Source organism: Platalea leucorodia, assembly GCF_965183815.1.
Source record: "Platalea leucorodia genome assembly, chromosome: 10".
Lineage (NCBI taxonomy): Eukaryota > Metazoa > Chordata > Aves > Pelecaniformes > Threskiornithidae > Platalea > Platalea leucorodia.
Window position 1 is genome coordinate 9,171,909 of NC_138832.1, and position 27,059 is coordinate 9,198,967.

Consider the following 27,059-nt stretch of genomic DNA (forward strand, 5'->3'; position numbering starts at 1 on the left):
CCCAGTGCATGTTGCAAGCCAGGAAGGCACCTGAGAGCCATACACCCCACCCCTCTCCTACCGCTTGCACCCCTGTATAACAGATGCCTGCACATGGGACCATATGGAAGAGGACAGCTGGGGTGGACCTGCACTTGTCTGGCCTGCAACCCGCACGCAGCCCATGTCTGGGCTGGCGTAATTGGTATGATTGACCAGGTATCTCTGGACAGTCTCTCTTTAGAGAGGAAACTATCAGGGAAAGAAGTTATCACCTCTTCTTGGAGGCTTATGGACTCATCCAGGAGTTACTCCCTGTCTGCAGGGCGGGATGGGTGGGTTGGAAGCAGCTCTTCCAGCCTTTTGGCTCCTGCCGCTTGCACTGCTGATGTGACGTTGTCCCACTAAACCAAAAGGCAGCAGGGCTGGAGAGAGTACAATGTTGGCATCACCACTGCGCTCACCTTTACCGACCCATGAAAACCAGCTGGAGATAAGACTTGGGTTCCTGCCAGGAGTGTGGGGGAGAAACTTTTCTTTCCTGTCTCCCCTTTTTGGTATCTTTTTGCCTCCTATGTGGTGAGGACTTGGTGTCACCAGCCCACATGGCCTGTAGTAAGTCATGTCTTGAAATGCCGTGTAGCTTCAGGCAATTGCAGGTGCTGGAAATGCTGCTCTCTCAAGCTCAGTTATTAAGTCCTGTGCAATGAAACCTGTTCTCTATATCGTAGTCCTGTCTTGTAGCAGTCTGCGTTTGTATTTGTCCCCCATCCACTCCCTCAAACATGTATGATTTGGTGAGCAGAGGTAGCAGAGGAAGGGCCTGCAAGGGATACCGCACTGTTTAAATTGTGGAGCCACATTTGAATAAATACTTTGCAACTGTAAGACAGGCATAAATTAATTGTTATTTGAATGACAAACTTACTTTCCTTTTTCTAAAAGGTGTAATTCTTTACGTTTGACTTACAAGATTACTTTCTCTAAATCACATGTCAGGCATCGCAGTAACTCATGTCTCAGCCTAGCATGGCCAAGCCGGATGAACACACATTTTACATTCATTGCCATATATTTAAATTACATTTGTCATCTTGTCTTCCTTGGTCTGAAATGAAAGCCTGGAAAGAGCTGCATGTGGACTGGAATGACCAAACGTTCACAGGAGACATTTGTGGATGGTGGGGATGAAAGGAGGGGAAAATCCCTTAATTTGAGTGCATACTTTGGCATTTATGGCTGGTGGATGAAAAGGAGCAGGAAGGGTCTGCAGTTGTGCTATCCCCACAGAAGACCTCAGCTCATTAGTGTTTTCATCAGGTGGTTGTCTTTCAAGTCATTTTTAGCGAGGGCTGCTTATCAGCACATTTTACAATGTGACATTTGTCTTCGGAAAATACCACGTCCCCAGCAAGAGCCCATACCCAGGGAGCCCGGGCAAGGAGATGCTGCTGACTGACGTCAACGCACGTCAAAGAGGGAAGTATTTTGGGCTTTGCTTATGAAGTGGAAGCCAGACCATGCTCGTGTTGCAACACTGATATCCCTTCAGTGCAGGGACCCCCTGGGACCATGGGGTGGACTTTAAGCACTGTGCATATTTGCTGTTCAATGCCGATATCACCATGGCAGAGGTATGTGATGGGTTTTGTGGAGTGGCACAAGTGTCCTGCAGAAGGGGCTGTTTTATTGGCATATGTTGAAAGCAGCTTGAGATGGCTCTGAGATTTCTCCTTTGCTGAGCTGTGGTTGGGGAACACAGGAGGAAGGTGATGCTTTGTCTTTGCTTTGCAATGGGACCTGCGAGCCCACCAGCCCAGCAGCAGCTCGGTGGGACGCAGGGGAGCCTGCATGGGCACTGCCCTGGGAGCCCCTCGTCCTCCAGCTCGATGGAGTCTGCAAAGGCATCTCTCTGCCATATTAAGGCCTGGCTGCTTGGCCCAGGCTGCAGGGAGGGGTGCCAGCTGCCTTTTCCAGCTTTTCTGGCATTTCAGGAATGTCCATCCCTCACTGAAGCTACATTTCAAAGTCTTTAACCCTTTGTTTGGCTGCATCCCGCATGCCTGAATGCATGCCAGCCCGGCTCTGGTGCGTGGGCAGACGGGGCACAGCCAAGGGGGAGCTGGTGTCCCCCTCTCGCCCAAGGGCACCGGGAGGTCTCAGCTTGGCAGTGCAGAGGCAGCATGTCCTGAAGCACCCAAGCCACGCAGGAGCTTGTCTCTGGCTCTTTGGATGTAGCGTGTCCCCATGCATCTGCTTCTTTGCAATTCGTGCTCGAAGATGTGCAGCTTGCAGCACCCACTGCCTTGCTGCTTCAAATGACTTGTGTAATGATGCAAATGGTTCATTTTGGGCCTAGTACCTACCCTTGTACGTGGCCAGGTGGGAAGCACCAGGCGGTGGCACTCTGCTTCTCCAGCATCACTGTTTTAGGGAGAGATCCCTCTGTAAATGCTTTCGGGTTTGCTTCCTTCTCTGGTAGACTTGTCGCCCTGGGGAGGGTGTTCTGAGGTCCTCGCCACCCCAGCAGAGCCTTCTGGAGAGCAATTTCAGTCTTTAGACACGTAGCTAGGGTGTACTGCTGCCGAAGTCCTGTGTTCCTCCCTCCTGTACGACATTGTGTAGGCTACAGAAATCCTCTCTGGCAGTCATTGCATGGATTTCAGAAGGGGGTTCGCCCACTCAAACCCAAGCTATTGAGTTTCTTTGTGTAAAACTGTTTAGGAGAGAGATTGTATTCATTTAGGTATGCACCAAATGGGCTTGGTTCTGCTCTCGCTAAAACCTGTGGGAGATTTATCCTGCTAGTTAAATCTCTTAAACCACAGGAGACTTTTCAGCAATGTACTTTAAAGTTCCATCAGTGTTTTAAATTAAATTTACAGTGACACCAAAAATGGTAATTTTTTTGGCATCTAAAAAAATCATGCGTCTTGTGGATGTTTATGTTCAGTCGCCAGATGTGTTTGTCGGGTTGGCATGGTGGCATTAAGTGACTGTGTGACAAATAAGCAGCAGGTTTAATGGTTTGCTGCTCCCAATGCCTTATTCTCCTGCAAAAAGTTAAGCCCAAGCATTTGCAGAGCAGGGCAGGTCTGTGCTTGCGGCAGCAGCATCTTCCCACGAGATGGTGCTCGGAGCATGCGGTCCCGCCGGCCAGCTGTGCCAGGGAGCCAGACCTTCTCCTGGGCATGGGCTGCTGCAGGCTGGGATCCAGCCTGGCGCTCTCTGGCCCTGCTTCTCCCAGTCACTTAGCTTGCAGCCTACAACAAGCCTCTAATTGCATTCGTAAGTGCTTTTCTGAACTGGGAGCTATTGTGTGTCAGGTATAGCTGTGTTTGTACTTCCCAGGATAATGCTACTATTAAAAAAAAAAAAAAAAAAAAGTGTGTTTTGCAAAATGTTGAGTCCTAACTGGAGGTACCAGCGTGGGGAAAGGTGTCTGGGCAGAGAACAGAGCCGCTGGAGTCGGTACGGTACGCCTGAGCAGCAGCAGGCTGCAGCTGAAGTGCTGCGTGGTGGGGCGACTGTGCGGGCAGCTGCCCCAGTGTTGAGGAGCTGGTGGGGCTTGGGAGACGGAGGCTGATGTCTCTGCTTTGCAGTGACGCTTCTCCTGTACCTGGACAAGCTGTTTATGTCTGGAAACAGGAATATACGCAGGCGTGTGCTCCTCTGTTAGAGGCACAAACACCTCCTTTCTCCCATCCTTCTTCGTCTGTCATTTCTTTCAGGGAAGCATCTTGCGGGGTCGTCAGCCCTCAGCTGAGCTGTGTATGGGGCGTGCCCAGCGCTGGGGATGCAGAGCGCTCCCGTACGTACTACTCCTGCTCCAAAAAAGCCTTGGAGTGGAAATCAGCCTCAGTCCTGTATTTTAAATGATGCAAATATTTCAGGTCAGGGGCAGATTCCTGCTGCACCAATATAAATCTGGGGTTGCCTTTGCACCCCCACGTGTCTGAGTTGGTCTCATTCCTAATTTAGAGTTTCAGTGGGGCCAGCCCTCTGGGTATCCCCGAAACCCTCAGTGTGTCCCGACAGTTGTTGTAGCTGAATGTCCCCGTGCCTCTTGCTTTCCCCCCAGCAAAGCATCCCCCCTGAGCTGGCTCCACCATCCCTCCCATCTCCCTCCCCTGCTTTAAATCCCTGCTGAAGTCCCACTTCCTCCCCAAAGCCTCTGTGAAAGGGGCTGACTGTCATCGCCCCAGCTCGCCCGGCAGCGTGGGGATGAAGGATTAGTGGGCAGGGGAGCAGGGAGCTGGCAGACGGGGAGGCAGTCACTGGGGCTGGTGCTGGGAGCTGGGTAAGGACATGATGTGTAGGAGATGAATCGCAGAAAGGAATACTCATCGTGTTTACCCACGGCACCGGAAAAACAGACGTACAGTAAAGCAGACTGATGTTTGGTGTTATCTCTGCCATCTTGCTTTCGTAGGCTGTGCCGGGCCTTGGCAATGTTGGGCCTTGGCAGTGCTTGGGCTGTCAGCTCTTGGAGACGAGGGACTTGTTTTGTGCTTGTAGAGTACTGCGGCCCGTCATTGGGGCTGCGATGGATACCAACAACCCACAGCTCGAGAAGGCACCAGTGGGCTCTGTGCCGCTGCTGTGGCTGCCAGCAGTCAGTGGTGGCAGCTGCTTGCTCTGGTCCTGAAGCTGAGTTTGAGGTTGGTGCGGATGTGCTTGTCTTCCATCCTGAGCATCATGACCCAGGTACTGAGTGTAGAAATGTGTTCCTCCAAAGGCAAGCATGCAACAATCCCTCTGTCCCTCTTCTCACTTTTATTGCTCTGATAAACTTCGCTATTCCATAAATTTTGCAGCAGTGAATTTACATTTCTTTCCTAATCGCTGATGAAAAAGCTGAGCGCAGGCTTGGCTGCCCTCCTCTGCAGAGCTGCCCTGGCAGCTAAGGGAGGGTCCCTGTGGAGAACTGCATCTGGAGATCTCTCTGCCGGCTCTTAATCTGCTTTACGGGTGCTTTACTGACTTGCATGGTACCCAAGTAAATTGAGATACCATGCGATGCAGAGCTCAGCACCGTACCAAAGTCAAGGTACGTTCTGTCTAAGCAGTTACTTTGATCCCCAAGGCTGGATCTCATCAAAGACTGAAATCAGGATTGTTTGACAACACCTATTTTCCATTAGCAAGGTTGACAGCATTAATTATATTCTGATGCTTTAATTCTTTATTATTGAAATCACACATCAGTGATAGTCATTATTTTGCAAGGGGGTTGATGTTATGCTAATCAGCTTGCAGTTAACTGGGTCATCCCACTCATTTTTTTTGGCTGTGGGCACAACACTACTGCTCTTGTACTGGAGTCTCTGTGGTCTGCCAAGATTTATTTTAAACAAACATGAGCAAGCCAGAATTTCTGAGCCAGCTTTTTTAGGGCTCTTGGGTGCAAGTTATGTGAAAATATTTATCCCTGTTGTATACTGTTTAACATCTTCCTTGGTTACTAATGGACTGGAAAGGACTTCATTGTCCTCAAGTGATACAAGTACATCATCTTGCTGCTTTGCAAAGGCAGGGCAGAAATATTTATGGGAATCTTCTGCCTTTTCTTTGTCATTATTAACTGTTTTGCGCTCTCTGTTTTGGAAAGGGCTGGTGCTTATCTTGGGAGTTCTTTTGTTTGTACTGAACTTTAAAGATCTCCTCTATATTAGCCTGTCACATCATGATCTCCTCTGTTCTCACTTCCACAGGTACAGTCCCCAAATCACAAGGAACGGAGCAAAAGCTCAGCCTGGCAACCACGAAGTGAAGATGAAAGGTCCCGAGCCAGTGATCAGCCAGATTATTGACAAGCTGAAACACATCAACCAGGTTTGTTGCAGGCGTGCCAGCAGGGATGGCTCCAGAGTGGGCGGTTTCCAAATCAGTCTGGCCTCCCCCTCGCTTTCTTCAGGCTCAGCCAGACAACCCGGGGCATCTCCATCTTCCGCAGCTGCGTGCGGAGCCAGTGCCGCCTCGGCCCCGCGCAGTACCAGGCTCGCAGGGCACGTGTGGCAGGTCCTGATTCATGCACGCTGGCGCGCTGCTCTGCGGGTGCAGCGGGAGCTGCCGGGCACGGGCGTTGCAGCCCTCCGGGGCTCAGCCTGCGCCTGGGAGGATGCATGGACGGCATCCATCCCCCACGTGATGGAGGACCAAGAAAGATGGAGCTGCTGTGGTGCCTCCGAGGACGAGGTGCTGGCAGGGTCTATGTGGCATGTGCCTGATGTCCCCTCTGGTCAGAGGACCTTTGGCAGAATGCCCTTTGGCATTGCTCACGGCTGGCAGAGAGGGTCACTTGTTTCTTTGCTGTGTCTCCCTGGGCATCCACTCCCATTTACTACTGGGGCAAGTTACCATTGAATGGGGAAATGGCAGAGCTGGATGAGACCCTTTCTGCTGGGGAGGGAGCTTCCTTCCCACGGTCTCAGTCCTAGCATCCTTGCCAGGACAAGCAGTGTCTTGTCTCTACCCATCACGCCAGGCCAGGTTAGGTCTGTGAACAAGCCCCACTGCTGCCAAGTGATTAGGTGGCACCTCTGCACGGTGTTTGGCTTGTGATTGTTAACCTCCCAGAGCTCTTCTGCAGCGTTGCCTCGGGCCAGCCGGGCTGGGGTCCGGCTCTGGACTCTGCTCTGCTCTCTGTGTCACTGAGTAATTCGCAGAGGGATGTTTTTCAGTAGGCTGATAGCTTGGACCTCTGTACTTTCTAGGGACACATGGCGTTGGGACCTTGCAGGGCAAATACTCGTGAGGTAATGCTGTCTGTTAATACAGCTGAGCTGCCCAGTCTCTCCCGACAGAGCTCTTACCGGTGGGGACCTTGTTCAGGGTTGCTCCGGCGCGAGGCTTTGGGCAGCGACGTGTTCCTGGGGTTAAGCCCAGCTTTGCTTCCCGGCCGGGTGGGCTGCAAGGACTGGTCTGTCTGGAGTTGCTGGCTTAGCGGCTTTTCTGCTAACCTCTGCTTTCCTGCTCCAGCGACTGCCAGGGACTGTTTTCATAGCAGTTCCCGGTTTAACCCCTGCACCTTCTGATGCAGGCATGCCTCATTAGCTGCTGTCTGGGAGCGGGATGCAGCGAGGGATTCAGGGCTCCCGGGAGCACCCCGGCACGCGGGAGCCAACGTGGGCAGCGGCAGCACAGCCCGCTCTGCCTTCCCGCATGCCTCCTTGCGCCGAGCCATGCCATCTGCCAACAGCCCATAATTATTAAAAGGGGGGTGAAAAAAATAGCATAATCAGCTCCCTATTAAATGGGGTAGAGGGCAGGCTTCAACCTGCAGGTGATAATGATATTTTGCCGTTCACAGTGAGAAAGTCGCACCGAACAAAACATGGTTATTAGTGTACTTGAAACTGCTGACATAAAGTGGTTGTGAAATGCTGGCTGCCAGATTGGGTCAAGTTAGGTCTTTGCTGAACAGTTCAGGCTGCTGAGGAGCGGAGATTTGTGGAACGAGAGACCCTGGGTAAACATCGCCGGGCTGAACTCAGCTGTTTGCAGCAGCAGAGTGTCTTTGTCAGCTGCTGCTCTGGGAAAAATAGTGGTAAGGGGGTGAATATGGTCAGCTCGGTCACGATCTCTTACAGTGCTTCCCCTCCTTGGCTGGCGATATCAGATTGGAACATGTTATGGGGGACAGGTGAGTTGTTTTGGTTTAAATGGTGTAAACGTAAGAGTCTGAAAAGTATCGACCCCTCTTGTAAAGTTGTGTTTGAGAATAAAATCAGGAGAAAATGGGAAGTGATTTGTGAAAATTAGTTGTCAACCTAGCTATTCCTACAGAGGGTCTTTCACCTATGGTAAGTAGCTTATATACCAGGAAAATAACTGCGGAGGTCACTTAAATTTGGGATTTGGGGTGTCATAGCTCACCATCACACTTATTTTCTTGGCCTACCGAAGTTTTGCACTTTCCTTCACATCTGGAATGCATCTTGAACGCCAAAGAGTAGGAAATGTGGAAGGAACAGCTCTGGATGAATTACAGTTGTGTTTTTCAGGTGTTGGCTTCAGATCTGGGAAGCGGTGGGGACTCCCGGGCTGGGGAGGGGTGAAAATCTCCCGATCCACCAAGCTCAAGCCAACAGCAGCTTTTAAGGGTTTTCAAACATCCTGAATCTTTTGGAGAAAAAAGCGTCTCTTCAAGCGTTTGTAGTGCTCAGAGCTGTACACTGGATTCCCCATGTGACTACCAGTAAACTGTGAATGTAGTACCATATAATGAATTCCTCCCCCTGTGTTGTGTTGGAGATGCAGCTTGGATTTTGTGGATATGGGTAGACGCGGGAGCTGTGCTAGTTAGTGCAATTTTTGTTAAGAGTTCCACAGCTTTTACTTGTAGATTTTTGCTAATGTCTGTCATTTGCTGATGACTTGGCTTCGATTTATTCCAGGCTGCTCACGCTGCTGAAAAATGTGTGTTCTTCCAGCAGTACGCCACATTTTCGAGCTTGCTTGAGTTTGGCGAATGTGTTGTGTGCGGAAATCATGCTCGTTCATTAGTTCATGTCTTCTCAAACTAAATCTGGGTAAGCGCGCACATATATATGAGAAAGTCTCATGAAGCTTTTGCAGTTTGAAATGAGAATGGTGTTTGTGCATTAGAACAAAATCCACGGGGACTGAAAAGAGTATAGAAAACTTAGAAGGGGAAGTAAAAGTTTGCCAGATTGTATTAGTTTGGTTCAAGCACCTTTTAGCAAGCTAAAATACATAAATGAATAAAGCTCACTGCCTGAGTAGTGTGCTGTCTCAAGTCAGTCCTTTCTGGATGAGTCCCCCTCGGTGGTGCCTGCTCATCACATCAAGACTCCGGACCATTTTTGTTTCACCCGAATGTGTGATTGTGGGTGGTGCTATTTTTCATGCATTGGTGGGCAAGATGGTTTATTATTGCTGTATTGGAAGTAAGGATTTTTTTTTTTTTTCTTCAGTTCTGTTAGATGTCTACCAAGTTTTGATTTGAGTTATTTTTGCTGTGTGCCCAGAGGCATGAACAGCCCATCCATAAATATTAGCATTGTTATCTCAGCTGGGAGGCCAAGGGTCACCTTCAGGAAAATGAGTTGGAATTGGTTCCTAACTTTTATTTCCCAGAGTAGATGGGGTCTGTTTCTAGCTAAAAGATTTTTCACTCATCCCACACGTGAAACTATAGTAAAATTGAAAGGTTATTCTGTGTCAGCACGAGGTATTGCTCCATTTTTTTGTGACTTGGTAGCATCCCTAGGCAAAAAGTGGTAAGCAAGGTGAGCTATTCCCTCTGGTCACTCCATTTTCCTCCCACCACAGGGACGTGTAGGTGGCTGACAGATGGGGATGAGGTTCAAGTTTTCACAGATACGCATGGAGGTGGGAGCCATGGTGTCCCATGTCCCAGGCGCTCTGCCACGTTGGTGACCTGCTATTGAACCTCCTCCCAAGAAAGGCTCTGGAGAGCGGACCTGAGTGATGCTGGCGTGAGGATGTAGCAGGGATGGAGACCGCGGGTACCAGATCAGCCGATGTGACACTCTTGGTCCTCCCTCCTGTCCCTCTTGGTCCCCAGCTGTGTGCTCTCTGCAGTGCTTACGGGGCTCTGACACCGTTGAAGTGGATGCTTTACCCCATCCTTACTGCACTTACCTGTTTAAGCTTGTGCCCATTTCTGATCCCTTTTTATGCTTAGATAAATCCTGGTGCTTATCATAGGACCATCTCTAGGAGAAAGAGTGTAATATTGGAAGAAAAGGGAGGAAAAAACCCACAAAAATGCAGGATAAAATCCATAAAAGGAAACTTAACTGGGGGAGATGTGTCTTTACAAGACTGAAGGGCCTGGAAACATATTGTACATTTCCAGACACTGGAGTTAAGGGCTCATTTAGAATATTTCAGATATACTGGAGTTTGACAGTTCTTTGGTTTCCACATCAAACAATCTGTAATTTATTGCCCCGTATAGGGACTGTGTTTTTATCATATTGCATATTCTCTAGCCAGAAATCTAACTACCATATAAGCTCTTGAAAAAAAAACCCTTTGGGAATCGGAATCCAGGCAATATGCTTTCACAGACCCTGAGAAACCCGCTTTGATTTATTTCCTTGGAAATAAGGGGAACATACAATTTCTTGGAGTATTACAGCTGTTCCCTCCAAGCAGGATCTCGCTGCCTTTCTTCACGTGCTCGGCGTAAAGACCCAGGTCCTGCAGCAAGCCCCGTGTGAAAGCGCCTTGCGTTGCTCTTCATGGGGTTTACAGGGGGATGAGAACAAAATTTAGAAGTTTTACGAGGCAGTAAAACACGGAGCTCTAGCTGGAAAGAAAAAGGAAAAAAAGGAGGCCCAGAGGTGCGAATGACCAAAGACAAAATAGACTTCCAAGTTTGCAAAAAAGCATGCCCCGGCGTTTAAATAGCCGCGTTTGAAGCTGGGTTGATCAACCAATATGTCCTATATTTGTTTGTAGGTTTAATGGGCTGTTTCCCTGCGGCCTGGCTGCCGGGAGAGAGCACGGCAGAGGTCACCCAGAAGTTAATTTGGAAAGAGGCCAAAAGGCCACAACTTGATTGAATCAAATGTAAACAAAATAGGCCTGGGAACAGCGCGATGCCCTTGTGCCTGAGTCTCTTAAACTCTTTGCTCAAAATATAAAGTATGGCAGAGCATCGGGGACCGGCGAAGGGGGTTTAACCCCACCACGGGGACTGATGCTTGGGGTAGCAAAGGGTCGGATCCGGACCCAGACCCGGCTCGGGGCACACGGGGAGCCTGCACGTGGGCTGTCCGGACGGTGCGATGATTGCTGTCCGTGCACGGGGCAGCTCGGGGCGGCCGCGGGTGCTCCTGGGGAGACGTCGGGTGCCGGGAGGCTGCCTTGCCAGACCCTGTCCCGAGCAGCTCCGAGCAGGGAAAACTATTGAGTTTATTATGGGAGACCCTGGGGAGCTGAGGGTTTTTCAGGAATATATTTCCCCTTCAGAAAAATCCGTGACTTTGACGGATTTGGTGGAATCACATCTCTTTGTGGCCTGCTAGGCTTTGTGAGGTTTATTATTCCCACTGTATTTTAATTCCCTAGCCAGATGAAGCAGCATAATAATTAGAAAAACGCACAAACTGCCAGATTGTTAAATAATGTGATGCACAACACTTATCACTTAAAAGAAAATATTTAAATTGCACCAAAACAAGTCACTGTTGGCTAATTTTCCACTTTTAAATTTAATAAGTTAACACTACGATGTCTGAAGTGCTGTATATGTGTAATATAATTTATCAAGTCCTCAAAAGAAATGTTAATAAACACAATAATTACTTGGACATGCCTTTTGTTCAACATTATTAAACAGTTTGTAACAATTAAAATATTAAAACCACACGTTGTTAAAAGCAACCAGACATTGCAATTATTTCTTACTAAGGCTATTAAATAAAATGACAGAAGATTTTTATTTTAATGATAAATGCGTTTTGGAATGGATCAGCTAATTCTTCTTTTACTACACAAAATAATCTATAGCTCCACCAAGTCTAGACCTGATATTTAAAGACTAACTCCATCCTCCTTTTGAGCCATGCCTCGGCTCTCGTTAACGCGCCGGGTAAGCGCTCTCCGACTCCATGTGCAAGTGGCAATTACAGGATTTTGCCAGGCCAGTTAAATCAGGGGAAGCGTGACCCTCTGTAACGAGAACATAATTAAATTTGAACGTATCTGACTGTCGGGTTGCTTTTTAAACCCAAACCCCTCCTTCCCCTCGTAGTAAGAGCCGATGTTTGCCCATGCCAGCTATCACCCGTTGGGACCCTATCTACAAATGTCCTGGCTTTATCGGGTTTGTTGTGGGAACGCTGTACCCGCAGGTCAGCCGAAATGGGTTTTCTTTAACAGCTTGAGATTAATTGGACTCGGTGTGTTTGCACGTGTGTTTCTAAACAGGCACGTAATCTGGGCTGTGTTTGCTGAAGTTTCTCGCCTTTTTTTCCTGTGGTCTTGCACAAGACAGGAGCGTAAGGGCTGTGCCGTTAAGCCCCACACTTTTACTGCTTGTGCAGTTACATTTGCTGTGGAATGTGAGATATTTTCCATTTTCAGTAAGGAAAGGGTGGTAAATAGGCACATTTCTGGTACTGCTCAGTGACACCGAAACTTGGAGTTGTGAAAAAAGAACGTCTCGCCTGTGCTTCCTTTTTGCTAATCCCACTTGCCTTTCCAGGGATTGCTTTATTCATCCATCGTGTTTCACCACTTACCTATTATCAGAATAGATGTTGAGACTATAGGAGCAGCAGCAAAGCTTTCCTGGGGGGTGGATCTGGCTCCTTGCTTTTCTCAGCAAGACTGGGAAGCTGCTGGGGCTGAGCGTGGATGGATGGCAGTTTTGGCTGGTCTCCATGCTAGTTTATTGTTTGGTGTTCATAACCTTTGGGTAACATAAATAGCATTTTATCGCTCTCCTTCCCTGAAATTCCCTGCTTGCTGTGGTCTTATGTATGAGAAGGGATTCAACTTTGCCCCTGTGGCTTCAGCTCTGTCGGGGAGGCATGTGCCTCAGGTGTGTCCTGCAGGGACCAGCCTCCAAACAATGCTGTGGAAATCAGCTGGAAAAAAAATACCTTTAAAGGGGATTCATTTGCTTTTGTGTCCAAAACATGCAGCTGATGCACAGCAGGCTTTAAAACAAACACCAGATATCCTGTACCAGCACTGGAGTTTATCCTGTTGTGGAGGAAACAAACCTGGAGGAATCCTTGTGCAGCAAAACATGGTGTAAGTGGAGCCGTTCATACCAAATTAACAGTTAATTACAGTTATTCTGGGCCTCGTTAATTGTATTGAGTGTTGCCTTGTGCTGTGACTCAGGCTGGTAATTTAATCAGTAGATGTCTGAGGTAGGTGTCTTCCCCAGTGGCCCCAGTTACAAAGCACGCAGCCCTCGCAGGTGTTATCGGTGATGATTGGTAGGTTTCTCATTGATGTGTTTTTCTACAAAATTTGACTTAATGTCAAGGTTTTTAAAGTGTGGTCCAGACTGAGAGGGGACTGGCATTCAGGGAGCTAATCTTCATCGTCCAGAGCAGGCCTGGAAGGTAACCTACGGTCTTCTTGGCCGCAGAACAAATCTGATTGATTTTGTTCCAAAGAAAAAGCCTCGTTAACAATAATGTTACTTTTTATTCCAGCCTGACATTGTGTAACCGCTTAGCGATGATGTTTTCAGGGGAAGGGAGGAAGAAGCAGCGCTGTCAGACCCGCTGCGGGCAAGGATGGCCAGCTCCGGCGGGAAGGCTGCTCTGCATCCCGGGCTTTGCTTCGGGAGCGTTGTGCCCAGCTGCCGCGTGGTGTGCAGGCGGTGTTGCCGTGAGCCGGGATGGGATTCCTGTAAGATCCCTGCTCCGTCCCTAGCTGCTCCATGCGCCGGGAAGGTCAGAGCTGTGGATTTCCCTAGTGCAATTCTGCCACTTCACCAAACCACTCTGCAGTGGGAACAAGACGCATTTATGGCATTTTTTTTCTCCCAGAGGCACTAACGTGTATCTGGCCCGTGACACCAGCCGTGGATGGGTAGTGAAGGAGTCCTTCCAGATCCAACCCACTGTGGATTTGCATGTAACTTGCATTGAAGGAACTGAAAGCACTCACTGGTTTGGCATCCCTTCAATGGAAAGGGCAGTGTCTTACTACTGCGCGCAGAAAGATGTTAGCCGGCTGAGGCAGTTCATCTTCTGGTCTCAAGAGCTTCATTCTTGCAGCAAATGTCACCAGAGCTTTCCTGGCCTGAAGTTAGAAGAGGCATTGGACCTACACCCCACCCAGCAATCCTTTTCTGGGAAAGGGGGGTCCCTTTTTTAAAGCACTGGCTTGGCTTGGTAAGAAGCTAAGGCTGCTCCTGGGACCTCTCCTGATGCTCTTTCCCACCTCCATGGAGGCAGTGGCCAGCACAGACCGCTGCGGCTTTCATCCAAGCTGTGCTGCTGTCAGAAAGTGCAAAAGGTTTTGTACGTTTTAGGTAATGAATAATTTGTAATCTCGGTCCTTTTGTTACACCTGCTGATGAAGCAGATGTTTGTAATTAGGCAGATCTCTGTGCTGGCAAACCCTCTCCCCAGTCAGTGAGACTGCCTTGACCTGTCTGCACTGGGGCAGGTGTAAATAACCCTCACGGCTCAGGAGGACTCTCTCGGTTAATGCTGTTGCTCGTTAAACTTCTTAGCTTGGTTTTGACATGTAACTAACTGCAAAGGCTGGCTTGTATTTTAGTGCTCTTGCTGTTGGAGCACGCGCTGTGAGAGATGGCCCTTGCAGCACATAAAACTCTGAGAGCAAACAGGGAAGTTTAGGTTGCAGCGATATTTATTGCCTATGGCCTTGCTCGATTGTATTGTGAGGGAATGATATTTAAAAGATGAAAATGTGCTTGGCTGGCCTTTCTGAGGACACATGGAAGAAGTTGCTGTCTTGTGGAGCATGGGGAGCTGGGAGGCAGCTGGCTGAGGATGGGTGTCTGAGCTGTCAAGACGTATCGTGATGGGCAGGAAGCTACTTCTTATTTTTGGCAGGACCCCTCGAATGCCTCCCGCCTGCCAGTGGCAAAGGAGTTTACTGACCTTTCCGTGCAGCACATATGCTCCTAAATGCTGAGGGTGAGACTCGTGTAGGTGCGTTTCAGGGCTTCCTCTGCGAGTGTTGGGTCTCGCTGGGGGAGGGTATAAAGTCACCGGCTTTGAACCTAATTTAAACGCTGAGTTGCTTCAGCTGCTCAGCTGGTGGCTTTGCATCTGTGGGGGAGAATCACCCCGGGCAGGGTTTCTCTTGCCTGCAGCTCTGGAGGCCTGAGCCTTGCAGGGTCTGTTTTTGTTGGATGCATTCAGTATTGGTGATGAGTTGCACCCCAGTGTATCAGCAGCACCCGTGCTGGAGCCTGAATGTTTCCTTATCCTGTTTGTGGACCCATCCTAAGAGGCAGGTGCTAATATTGACACGGGAAAAGCTGTGTCTATGAAGTTAAATTTTCTCCCCTTTGGGTTTTAGCAAGTGGCAGCCACGCTCTGAATGCAGAGGAGAGCTGTGACCTTGCCCAGGAGCCTGCTCAGCCCTCAGCCATTAATTAGGGACCACGAAGGCTGGAGAGACCCCCATTCCTGGGATTACTTCTGGTCTGGTTTGTCTCAGTCGAATGCCTGTTTAATGTGAAGTGCATAAATACTTGTGGCAGCAGGGCCTGGGGCTCTGGGCTCCCCGCTCCAGCTGGGCGCCTTCCCCAGCACCACCAGCCCCGTCCTGCCTGCGGACCCTGCTCCCGTCTCCCTGTGCTCCTCCCCACAGAGGACGGAGAGGTGGCTGTCGGGTGGCCGAGGTGGCCACGGGATGCTGGAGGGCACTGACCCCCCAGCTCCCAAGGAGCACATCCAGGGCTCAGCTAGGCACAACCTGCCCCGGCACGGTGGCCAGTGGGTCCCCAGGGAGGGCAGACTGGCTGCTCGCTCCTCCCTAGCTAACGGCTTTGGGGGGGTGTTTGCCATGGTGTTCTCCTCCTGCCTGATTTAAGTCTCTGCTGAAATCAATGGCTTGGTAATTAGCCCTGCACTGGGATTTTCTTGTCTGATGGGAGGTAACTGGCTTATGAGGCAGTTGTTCAGTCCCCTGTGACAGCTCTGTGGAGGTGGGGACATTCAGCAGAGCTGCTTGCAGTTGCTTTTTCGGCTTCCAGTGCCTTGGGGTGAAGTGAATGCAAAAGTAAAGCTAGGAAGAGCAGCCCCCGGGAGGGCAGGGTGCAGCCAGGGGGAGAGAGGCTGGTGTTCTGGCAGAAACCTCTGTACAGGACAACATTGTGCACAAAAATACATGATTTGAGAAGTCCCTTTCCGCTGGGAGCTTTTAGGGGAAAAGGGAAGTGGCTGGGACAGAGATTTGTCTCGCATTTGTGTGGCAGAAGGAGGGAAAAAAATCCTTCTGGCGCAGCTCTCGGCTCGCTGTTTCCTACCTGGTGCCAAGGACGAGATGTTTGTCTCGCAGGCAGCCCCGGCAGACGTCGCTGACAGCCGGAGAGCAGCCACATCTGCCAGAGCCTGAGCCAAGAGGAAATCTCCCAGCCGCTCTGACGTGGGCTGAGTTGAGCTGGGCAGCAAGGGGGCTGCAGGGACCCACTTGCTGCTGCATGCCCTGCCTTGGGCACCCTGGTCCCCCTCTACAGAAACATGGGGCTTTTTTAGCAGATGGCTCAAGGGGATATGATACCTACGTGTCCTCCTAGATGCTCTTGCATCTAGGGCACCTTCCTTCCAGGCCGTCCCTGCTCAGGTGCCTGAAGGACGTGATGGTGATGAGGTGGTTGATTGCTCCACCTCTACCCATGTTGTCTTCTTGTTCCTCGTGCTCCTGTTTTGCTTGTTGTCTCATGTTTTATCTTCTGGTGACGTGTGCTTTGGGCCTTCCTGAGCGGTGTTTGGATGACAAAGTGGGGTTCTGCTCCAACATAACTAAACAAAATATGGAAAATATGGATAATAGCAGTGATGGGTCCTGGCCCATGTAGGCTCCCACACCCCTCCTTCACTCAGCTGCCAACCCCCCGAGGGGTGGCTGCTTGACAGGTGGAGAAATTGGTCCAGGTTCTCCTGTCTAGTGATGCAGAGCGGGTGGAAAGGAAAGAGGAAGGCAGCTGGGGCTGCTGGTAGGAGACTGAGAAACTTTGTGGGGAGAAGGAGCAGGGATACGATGCCAGTGAAGAAACAGTGTGGGAAAGGGTTGAGGCAGACAGCCCTTGCAGGTAGCAAGGAAGGGAGCATCTTTGCAATGCCTTTTCCACCCTCCACAGGCATGGGTTGTTACGTGCCTGGTGGGAACAGCTCTCTTGGTGACTTTCTTTCCTTGTTTCGTTCTTCCAGGCAGTCTGAAAGCCCAAGTGGTCTTGAAATACCAGCCCTTTCCCTGATGCAGGTTTAGAAGCGCACCCACAGGATTAATGTGGCATTCTGCTCCCTTTTATCAAGGGACAGGTTTCCTGGGCTGTGCACCAGACGTCCTCAGGAGATGCTCTGGCATGACTAGCACCAGATCTGGACAGTTATGGGCCCTGTGGCAGAAACTGGGACTGAGGAAATGAAGCAGGTCAGCCCAGGCAGAGCGAAGAAGAGCTGGAAGGGGGTGTTTGCAGTAACCAGCTGCATTCCTGCATCACTTCTAGAGAAGCAATAGCTTGTAGGAGTCTGTCCCATCCTGGCAGGAAAAGGTCCAGGCAGACTCCAGCAAGGTGCTGAAGGCATCATCTACTGCTTGGTCCAATCGCATGTTCAATGATGGGTTTAATGATGGGTTTTTTGGAGTTTGAGGGATATCTGTGTTTGATGGAGGTGGATGGCGGTGTGTAGGAAGGGATGCTGAAGGACCGATGATTGGTCTCAGAAATGCAAAGGAGAAGGAGCTGTGGCAGCTCACAAAGAGAAAAGCAGCATTTCTGCAGTGTTGGCATTGATGCGGGGCTCAGGGGACGAGCCAGAAGCAGACGGGGACTGCTCAGGTCCCCAGGAGGCTGGGCTGGACCCCGCAGCCTTGCTTGGCACCCACACCGTCCTGTTCCTTCCTACAGCCACACAAAAACAAGGCATAAATAGCTGTGGGGTGGAAGGGGAAGGAACTGGATATAAGGTGAATGAGCTGACCGTAAAGCCTGAGTAATCTCTTTTTCGCATGTGCCCTGTGATGAATGAGCATTTGTTCGGGTCGGGGAAGTGACACCTCCGCTGCCTGGGGGACAGCAGGCAGGAGCCAGTCCCTCTGCCTGCCGTGGTGCCAGCGAGGGCTTAACCCCCGCATCCGCGGGAGCATCCTGTCCTGGGCATCAGCCTACCGTCACCAAACCAGAGCAATTCATAACGGCTTGGCAGTCCCTTCTGCTGCTGAAAGAGATTTACTGTCCAGCGTGGACTCATTTTAATTACTGCCAGCACTTAGGGTCTTTATCTGTCTTCCTTCACCCATAGGGATGTTGCCAGTTTTGATAGCTAATCTGGAATTAAGCTGACGATCCATAAAGTAGGGCCACCCTTTGGCCAATAATTCACTGCTGTCACCAGCTTCTTCGTGCTATCAGGAGAGCGACCAGGAAAACTGATTTACTGACAGCTGAGAGCATCTCCTCTGGAGCCCATGAAGGCAGTAAAGGGGGTCCTGCTGTGCCAGTAGACCCTGGGTGATGCATAGTAGGGATTTTTCCTGTTCCAGGAGATGGTATTTTCAGTGCTAGAAGTAAAGACTAAAACATTTTTATGGCTGAAGAGTCACAGTATAAACTCAGAGCTGCAGTTCACCCCTTTTGGCGCACGTTGCCACAGGCTGGTGTGGAGCCCCAAGAGCAGTGCATGGGGAGGGCGTCCCAGGGCCGTCCCTTGCCCACCCTGCCCAGAGCAGGCAGGAGGTGCTGCCTGGGGCTTGGTCTGCCGAGTACGGCTTCAGTGGTACAAAACCTGCAATGCCTCGAAGCAGGCAGCATGGGGAAGTGCAGAATTTGCTTTTAGAGCAGCTGATAAAACAGCTGACGTGCCTAACTTGTTGTTTTTCCAAGCACTGAAAATGACTTTTCCAGCTCCAAAGCCTGCTTCCACTTTATTAACATTTGATTAGCGATCGCTCCTTGTGCTGAGCTTGAAATAGGAGTACAATTAGGAACAGGTCTCTTCTCTGCCACGTCTGCACTGCCAAGGTGCATCCAACTGGAAGGGCCATAAGGAAACCACAATTTGGGTGTCCTCCTGCCAAAATGGGCTCTTCGGTCCGTGGGCTAATGTTGTGGTGGGAAGGGCAGCGATGCCCGCCTGTGTGTGCATGCACATGCGCTCTCTCTTGCAAGACAGAAGTACAGATCCTGGTATTTAAGATATTTTTAAGGTTTTAAATATCCTTATTTTTAAATGGCATTTGGTGCTTGGTGCCAGGGAACATTGAGTTTTTCTGTAATACGCATTGCATTTTGTTGCCACCCAAGAGAGAGAAAGCTCTCTAGAGCTTGGAAAGAGGCAGGCGAAGATGATGCTGTTGATGTTGCCTTGAGTTTCTGGTTGCGCATGGTCCTGTGCCACCAAGGCCTCTGTCCACAGAAAAGATAAACTGAACGGAGCTGGGAAGTAGGAAAGTGGAGGGGAGTGCACCAGCAAATCTCATGATGAGGGTTGGTTAAATAATAAAGAAAGTATTTGCTAATAAAAGATAATTTTTTCCATGCTATTTCCAGGGCTAATAAGCAGAGGAAGTGGAGAGAATCGATTCTCCTGTTGCATGCTTGTGTATGATCAGGCCACAAAATTCAAAACACATGAGTTTTCAAAAAGTCCACAACTTCAGCCTTTTAAAATGGGTTCCTTTCCCCAATTCTTGCTTGTGATCAGATAATGACCTTCGTAAGCAAAACAACCCCAGCTGTATTTCATAATGGGAATATACTTCTGTACATTGTAATGAGCTGTTAACAGGGAACAGTATCGTGTGAAAATCTGCACGTTTCCCATGATGCTGCCCTGATTTAAAAGCCAACCATAAATTATTCAGTATTGCAGATTTCCAGGTCAGGATTTGCCATAAGATCTAGTTTTTCTCCCCCAAAAACAATGTTTTCAGCAGGCTGGAATTTAAAATAGAAAAACCTGACCTGTCAGGAATCTTGGGAGTTGTGTGGGAATTACAGTGGCATCTGTGTTGGGTACCTGAAAGTGCATGGCCAGAGCAGGCGGCTTGTGCGATGCAAGGGGAAATAACACCTTTGGTCCTCCAAAACTCTTTCTTACCAAAGGAAGGCATCCCAAGTTTTGCAGACAGGCCTGAGTTGGTGGGTTTGGTTGAGTTTTGAGAGGTTTCCAGCAGAGCCAGGGTCTGGTTTTCGCTGCTGGCTCCAGTTCCCAGGCTCCCCTTCATGATGCCAAGCAGCACCTGGACACACAGCTGGGGATCCAGAGGAGTTTCTGAACTAAGGCACTTTTTCTGCTGGATGTGAATACTTGATTATTAAGCGTATATTACAATCCTGAATATTATTTTAGCTGCAAGTTCAGTCTCCGTCCTCTCCAGCTTTTTAGGTTTGATCGTATTCCAGAGGCTTACTACAAACATGCAAAGAATTTCAGCAAAACTCTATGGAACACTTTTATTAAATTCTTTCAGTCATGCAGGCTAAATTAAATGACAGCTCTGTCCACCAAAAGATTACAAATATCAATCAGACTTCTCCCCTAAACTCATGAAGAAATTAAATATTTTTCTAAAAGTCTTCTGTTCCCCTTAATAATCTGTTTGGCTGTTCTCTTTACTTCACATATTCTTGAAGTATGTTGAAAGGGATGATTTCTGCCCTAAAGGAGCACAGTGCTTGTAGCTCACTGCCGATATTTTATCTGAATTTGTGGGCACGATTTTGGGTGTTGCTCAAATTGATATTTGCAACACCGTGGGCGCAGTTTCCAAAAGGAGAAAACAGCTATTAAACTACGGTCCAAGGAATACAATGCTGATTTCTTTTCAGAGACGGGAGATTAATGATAAAAAGTATGTTGCAGCTCTCACTGTTTGTGTTAAAATGGGAAAAACAAGACCAGGTGGCTCAGTGGGCTGGTGGGATGGTGAGCTCTGAGTACAGTGGTTGTAAAGAATGAGGAGTTATGAAGATTTCAACATACAGTGGCCCGTCCAAATCCAGCTGAGTCATTACCCTGCGTTGCTGCATCTGTTTTTGTCTGGTCACTGTATGGTTATGAATTGTGTAAATCACGCTGGGATGCCCTGGGGAGCTTTCCTTGCAGAAACGCTTGGTGCACCGTTCCCATCTGGTTTGTTTTTTAAGCTGTAGGGAGACCACAGAACAAGCCAAGGAACAAAAATGTATATGGAGGCCAGCTGGGGCTGCCCGGCATTCTTCATGGCGATGATTCTGCATCTGACACGGCAGTGGAGGTACCACGGCACTGCCCGCCCTACCCATCCGGAGGGTCACGAAATAAAAGGCATGAGATGGGAAATAAAACTGATGCGTATCTGAGCCTGTGGAGCTTGTAGTCAGGAGCAAAGGCCACGAGTTTCTTGCCACGGTGGTTGTGCAGATGGGAGCCGAATGCCCTGCAGACACCTCGGAGACGCATGCGTGCGCACAGGCTCCCACAATTAGTGCCCTTGTTTACATCGGGTACATTATAGTATATTTTTGCCATGATGGTTTAGCACAGAAGAGTAGATACGACTGTAAACTCTTACAGCTGGATGAATGGTGATTAAGTTAAAGCTATCTCACTGTTACATACTACTTTAGTGATCACCAGACTGTGTATTTTTCTGCCTCTTACCATAGGCCTTAAACCACAGGACATGAATAAACTGTAATGTTAGGGTACTCTGCTTGCTATTTAAGGATGGAGAATCTATGTTCAGTCCGCCAAATACAATTTCATAAAGCGTGCAGACCACCGGGGAGGTTGTGTCATGGCTGACGAGCGGGACTGTGGCCGCTGCGCTGGCCAAAACCGAGGCGTCCGACAGCGTTCCCGGGTCTGCGTGCACCAACAGAGCAGGGTGGGATTTCCACCCCGCACAAGGTCTCCCGCTAACAGTGCCAGTAGGTTTTGTGTCGCGGGCTTCGTTTCTCCCGCAGCCAGCTGCAAAATTTGACTCACTGAACCTCCCCGTGGCTCTCCGCAGCTGGGGAGCACGTGGCCGAGGATGGAGCTTTTGTCCTGGGAAAGCAAAGAGCAGTGTGGTGCAGGGATGTCACATTCACTCGATCCGAAGTCGGGGCCCACGTGGCATTTCTCAGAAAGTTCCCATTTTATTGTGACTACAAAGGCGAAGAAATTAAGCTGCTAATTTATGGCGTGCCAAGAAAAAAGTAGTAATACAAGAAATGCTCAATAATTTTAAAGTTTGAAAACACACAATTGAAAAATCCTGATTCCCCCCCGTGCTGAGCTTATTAAATCTGAAAATATCCCAAAGCTTAATTCTCTCCGCCAGAAAGTTCCTCTGCTGTTTCGGGTAAGTAATGAAAGTTGTGCCGCTGAGCCACGCGGTGGGGTCCCGGCTGGCGTGCTCCGTGCCTTGGATGCAGAGGAGTGAGCGTCCCGCCGCTGAGCGGTCGCGGTCCCCTTCCACCACGATGGGCTTGGTTTTTTAGCAATGGTGCACTGGGGCAATGGGTTCGAACTGGTGCGTGTTGTGATTAGCTGCGGTGCGTGGGAGACCCTCGTTCCACCTCGAGCTGATGTACTCTGTGCTGAGGACTGCTGTTAGCTCTGGGCTTCGTTTGGAGGAGAGAAATGCCAGTGATGGTGTAAAGGCTTGAGCGGTCGGCACGTTCGGTTCCTGTGCGAGGTCTTCCCCATGCTACCCCCAGCGCTGCTTTTGCCTTTTTTTTTGTTTGTTTTTTGTTTGTTGTTGTTTTGTGGTTACCTGGTATTGTGGGAAAGGCCTGTAAATGTGTGAATAAAATTCCTGAAGAGTGAACTTAACCGGTCTGAGCCAAAGCCTGTTGAAGGCCCCGGACAAGCATCCCCCGAGCTTCAGGAAAATGAGCTGCATTTCGCTTCCGACCATGGATGTGGGACCGGCAGGGCTGTCACGCCGGCTGGACTTTTGCACGTGCCAAGGAGAGGTTTGCTGCGTTGTTTGATGCAGCCAGGGAACCCGAAGGGGTCTCATGTCGAGCCATTTGTTTTTCATTACGTTATGCTCCTCTAATATAAACACTAAGGTATGTGGACATTGCCATGGACAGAGTGAGCCAGATGCCAAAAGCATTCCTCCCAGGCTGTATAAACTTCAGCAGCTAAATATTTTAGAAACTGTTTTCTAAGGCTAGCTTAATAGTTTAAAAATATAACCTAGATTCCAGATATTAAAAAATGCCTTGAAAGGCACGCATATTGCTGCAATAGATGGAACTAACTAAACCTCTGAAGTATGCAGAAAGCTCCCATTTTGCAATATCTTCTCTGTTTCTTATCCTTTTCATTTTTTTTTTTTTAGTGCCGAGATTAAATTCAAGAAGGCTTTTAACAGCAGAGTGGTAGTGATAGAAATTTTCAGCATATATTAACTGGCTGACTCACACTTTTTCAAAGTGGATCTGGGTTTATGATGAAATAGCTGGCTGCTTTCAGCAATAGCAAAATCAGAAAAGTCAGCGGAAAGAAGAAGCCAATAGCTTAAAATGTGTTTAGTCCATCTGCGTTGCGAATGGGCAGCGTGGGGAGCTCCCACCCGTGCTTGGAAAGCAGTCCTGACCCCGTGCTCCGGGAGGTACCCGAATTGCTGTCTCAGGGGTGTGCAGCCTGTCACCATTAGTTAGAACTCTGCTTTAAAACATCCTTTAAAAGATCCTTTCCTTGTGTCGCTTGGCTACCCCAAAAACTTCAGCTCTGCATCCTCTGCAATTCAAGAGTGAGGAATGAGATTTTTAGGTTATTTTTGTGGGGTGCCATAAGGACCCGAGAGATCTGTCATTTCCTTTCACACGTGTCACGTCTCAGATGGGAGATAGTCCCTGAAAGCAGTGAGAATCCCTGAACAGAGTTTCCTATTGCTGCTGGATTTTGCCCCATCTGGCCTAACTCTGGACACGTGTTTTGTAGCCGACCCCCGAGCTCGGGCGGCACTGGGGTCTTGCAGGGCTGGTAGACGTGCTCCAGCTCATGCGATGCTCGCTGGGGAGAAGCCAAAGGGCAGAGTTACTCAGTGTGGTTTTTCCTTCTCCTTTTGTTTCTTCCATTGAGGTTTTGTGTGCAGCTTTGTCCACAATGAACCTGAGCTCGTCAGTGCTTTGGCATGAGGAGCGCGATGGGGTCCTGTCCCACCGTCCTGGCTCCGCTGAGCCCTGTCCCCCTCTTGTCACCACATCCCCTTGCAAGCGTGGGATGTAGAGGTAGGAGGGAAGCCGTTGTATGACTGTGGCACCTTGTGTCTTTCAGCTTCTCAAAGGGATGGCTTTGCCCCGCCGAAAAGCTCCAGGCAAAACCCCGGAGGAGGAGGAGGAGGGGGAGAGCGGAGACTGCGATGATGAAGATGACTGCGGTGGAGGCTCCGGGGATGGAGAGCTGCGAGTGAGGAACCAGCTCCGGTTCTTAGCAGGTGATGGGGACGGTGGTCCCGCAGCGGCTGCCCCTCTCGGGGTCGTGGGTGTTTGTGATGGTGCTCTCTGGGGTCTGCTCAGGGTCACTTGCTGCAGGCACCACCGATGCTCTCCATGGCCATGGCCCAGAGGCTGTTGATGCCTAGCATCGTGCAGGCTGGCCTCGGTGCCAGCAGGGACAGCAGCTGGAGAAGTAATGCCGCTGCTTTTCCAGGTCGGTTTTGCAGGGGTGTGTTAAGGGCAGCTCATAGGAGAGGGTTTGAGACAGGTTGCAAACCTGCTGGAGGTCCCAGAGTCACCCTTCTCTCTCTTTCTCACTGCTGCCCATGCTCATGAGGGTAGAGACGAGCTTTTCTGCTTTCTGGAGGAGATCAGAAAGTTGGTAAAGATCATTTGACTGCAGCAAATTATGGTTATTTCTGATCTAGGGTTTAGAAACCCATGGTAATTTTTTACAAATAACTCAGGCTCATTTTGCAGAAGTGATTTAGGTACTCAGGAGCCTAAAACTGCATTGCTTGCCAGTATGAGTCATGTCTTTGGTTGCTTTGAAAATGGCCACGAGGCCCTCCTGCTGTTTTGAGGCTACATAATTAATAAGGTAGTTCGTGGTCAGTCATCGGGAGGAGAAAGCGAAGGACCGGTTTGTGACTTGGGTAGTCACACGCGCTGTTGGCGTGTGCCTTCTCCCCAACCCACTGTCCACTGTCATCCTCCTCCTGGCTCCGTGGAGCTCGGCAGCATCATCAGTTTTGCTCGCACGAGCAAGACCAGGCTGTTTGAGGCCACGTCCGTCGTGGATGAGCGGTGTCCACTGGACGTAGGTCTGCAGGCTGGAGGCCTGGCCCAATTACTGCTCGTTCCAGTGCTGCGCAGTGCTCTTTGAGAGACCAGACAACTGAACCTGGATAAAATCAGCTTTACAGCTTTGAAGTTTAAGAGGCAAATTTGGGCTCTTAAACGAAGCACAGATGTTTATAAATTCCCTTCCATTGGTCTGGGATAATTAAAATATCCTTAATGAAGTGAGAGCTGAAATATTAAATGCCAGTTTCATATCAAAGATTATTGACACATTATGTAAAATACATAAAATACATATATTCAAATATTGGGTAAGGGAAAGAAAAGGCTTTTTAAGTCCTCCAATCCAGGTCTGAAAGAGAAATATAAAATTCGGAGAAGGATAAAATGTACTTTATTTCATGTGAGAACTAAATATCAAAGTGTACGTTAAGGAAATACAGGTGATCCTCATCGTCCTGAGTCAAGAGCAGAGATACGTGTTTCATTTTCCGTGATCTTTGTGTCACACCTTAATGCTATTTTTAATGTGTTTCTAATTTCCTCTTATAGCCTTCCCCATAATATCATCAGTGATCTCTGAAGCCGGGTTTATAATCCTCTCTGCCTTTTTCTGTCCCTCTAGGCTAGTTTAATTACTGTATTGATCTTCCCGACAACCTGCCTGTCTAGCAATTTAGATCTCTCTTGTCACTGCGGTACATGAACATGTAATAGGAAAAGAGGACTCGTCCTCCCTGTGCTGCTCTTCTGGAGGGTGTTTGCTGCTGCCTTTGCTGCAGGATGGGTAAATATTAACTTTAAAGCAGCAGTGGCTTTGGGGCATGGTGTTCCTGGCAGGTTAGGTCTTCCAGGTTGCTGAGTGTGTGAGGTTTGGCCAACACGGCTTTTAGGCACCGACTGGCCTCGGAGGACACGAGCTGTGCCATCGCGGTGGCCAGGGAGACTTTGTGGTTCTTCCTCACTTGCCTGTGCCATAATGCTCTTTTTTTGTGTTTTGCTTTAGAACAGAAAGGCAAAGCTGATCTGCCAGTGACAGAATCCTATTTGGTTGGTATTGGATATGAACTGTGACTCTGTTCAAGTTTTATGTTGGAAACAAGCCCAGGAAAAGTTGCTGATGGTGTGGAAATACTCACTTTCAACATTTTTGAGAATGATATTTCTTTTTACTTTGAAAGGGTATTTTTCAATTAATTTTTTTCCATCATATCATATCACATGTACATAGCACGAAATAAAAGGGACCAGAAACCATTCCACATTCTCCCCTCCCCTTTCCGCAAATTCTAAATTTTAGGTTAGCATGCCGATTTGAAATGATGCCAGGCTTTGAAATCTGGAAATAGTTTACAAAATGAACTTTTGCATTTAGTGTGGCTTTATCTCTCTCCTTCCCAAGGTGGTTACCCTGTAATAGAGGCAGAAAGGACTGGGAGTGGCTGGGGTTGAGTTACTGACTCCCTGGTTTTATCCCATGCTGGATGCTCTGCAGTGTAAAGGCAGGAATGCGGCTGGATGCCTGGGGGGGGTCTGTGTCGCAGCGCAGTGGTCAAACCCAAAAACCCCTTTAGGAGGGTGTTTGAGTGCCTCTGCCGACTCCCAGGGGTTCGCAGTTGGGGAACGCAGCTTGGGTGCTTTGCTTTCCTTTTCTTAGAGGCTTTGTTCAGCTTAGGAGGAAATTTCCTTGGCCTCGTGATGGCAGTGGAGAACTCCTCCCTTACGAAGGGTTTCCCAAGCCTTGCAGGTGGACTTGGCAATGCCTTGGGGAGGAGGAGGGATGGGTGCCTGGGACTGGCGCTGGGTTTGGCCAGCAGTTGAGTGAAAACATTGGCAGAGTTTGCCACCTCCGAGGTCTTTGCATCTCTTGGATGCAGTCGGAGTTTCTCCTGCTCGCTGGCGTGGGTGCCGCTGGTCCTGCCAGCTAACTGCAAACAGCAGCTCGGTACTGGCCTCACCGAGATGTCCCCTCAGAAGGTCTTGAAAACATGGAGACAAGAAAAGAGTAAAAGGAAAAAAAAAAAAAAAAAAAAAGTCAGTCTCAAATACAGACTAGTTTTGATTTATCGCCTGTTGTATAAAATGTAACCTTTGTTTCCTATTTATAATGAGCCTGTAATAACTGGACAGTCAACTTAAACTTTAATGATTTAAACATACTTGTAAACTGTCAAGTCAAAAGTTT

General features: G+C 49.1%; 1 protein-coding gene across 1 annotated transcript in view; it reads left to right on the plus strand.

The window, feature by feature from the left end:
- GPC3 (glypican 3) overlaps positions 1-27,059 on the plus strand; it is a gene marked incomplete at both ends in the record, with an annotated part of 152,178 nt that overhangs the window by 101,028 nt on the left and 24,091 nt on the right. Inside the window, 2 exons of the mRNA XM_082323621.1 lie at positions 5,694-5,814; positions 23,910-24,069. Coding sequence (XP_082179747.1) covers positions 5,694-5,814; positions 23,910-24,069 — 281 coding nt within the window. The remainder of the gene's footprint in view (positions 1-5,693; positions 5,815-23,909; positions 24,070-27,059) is intronic.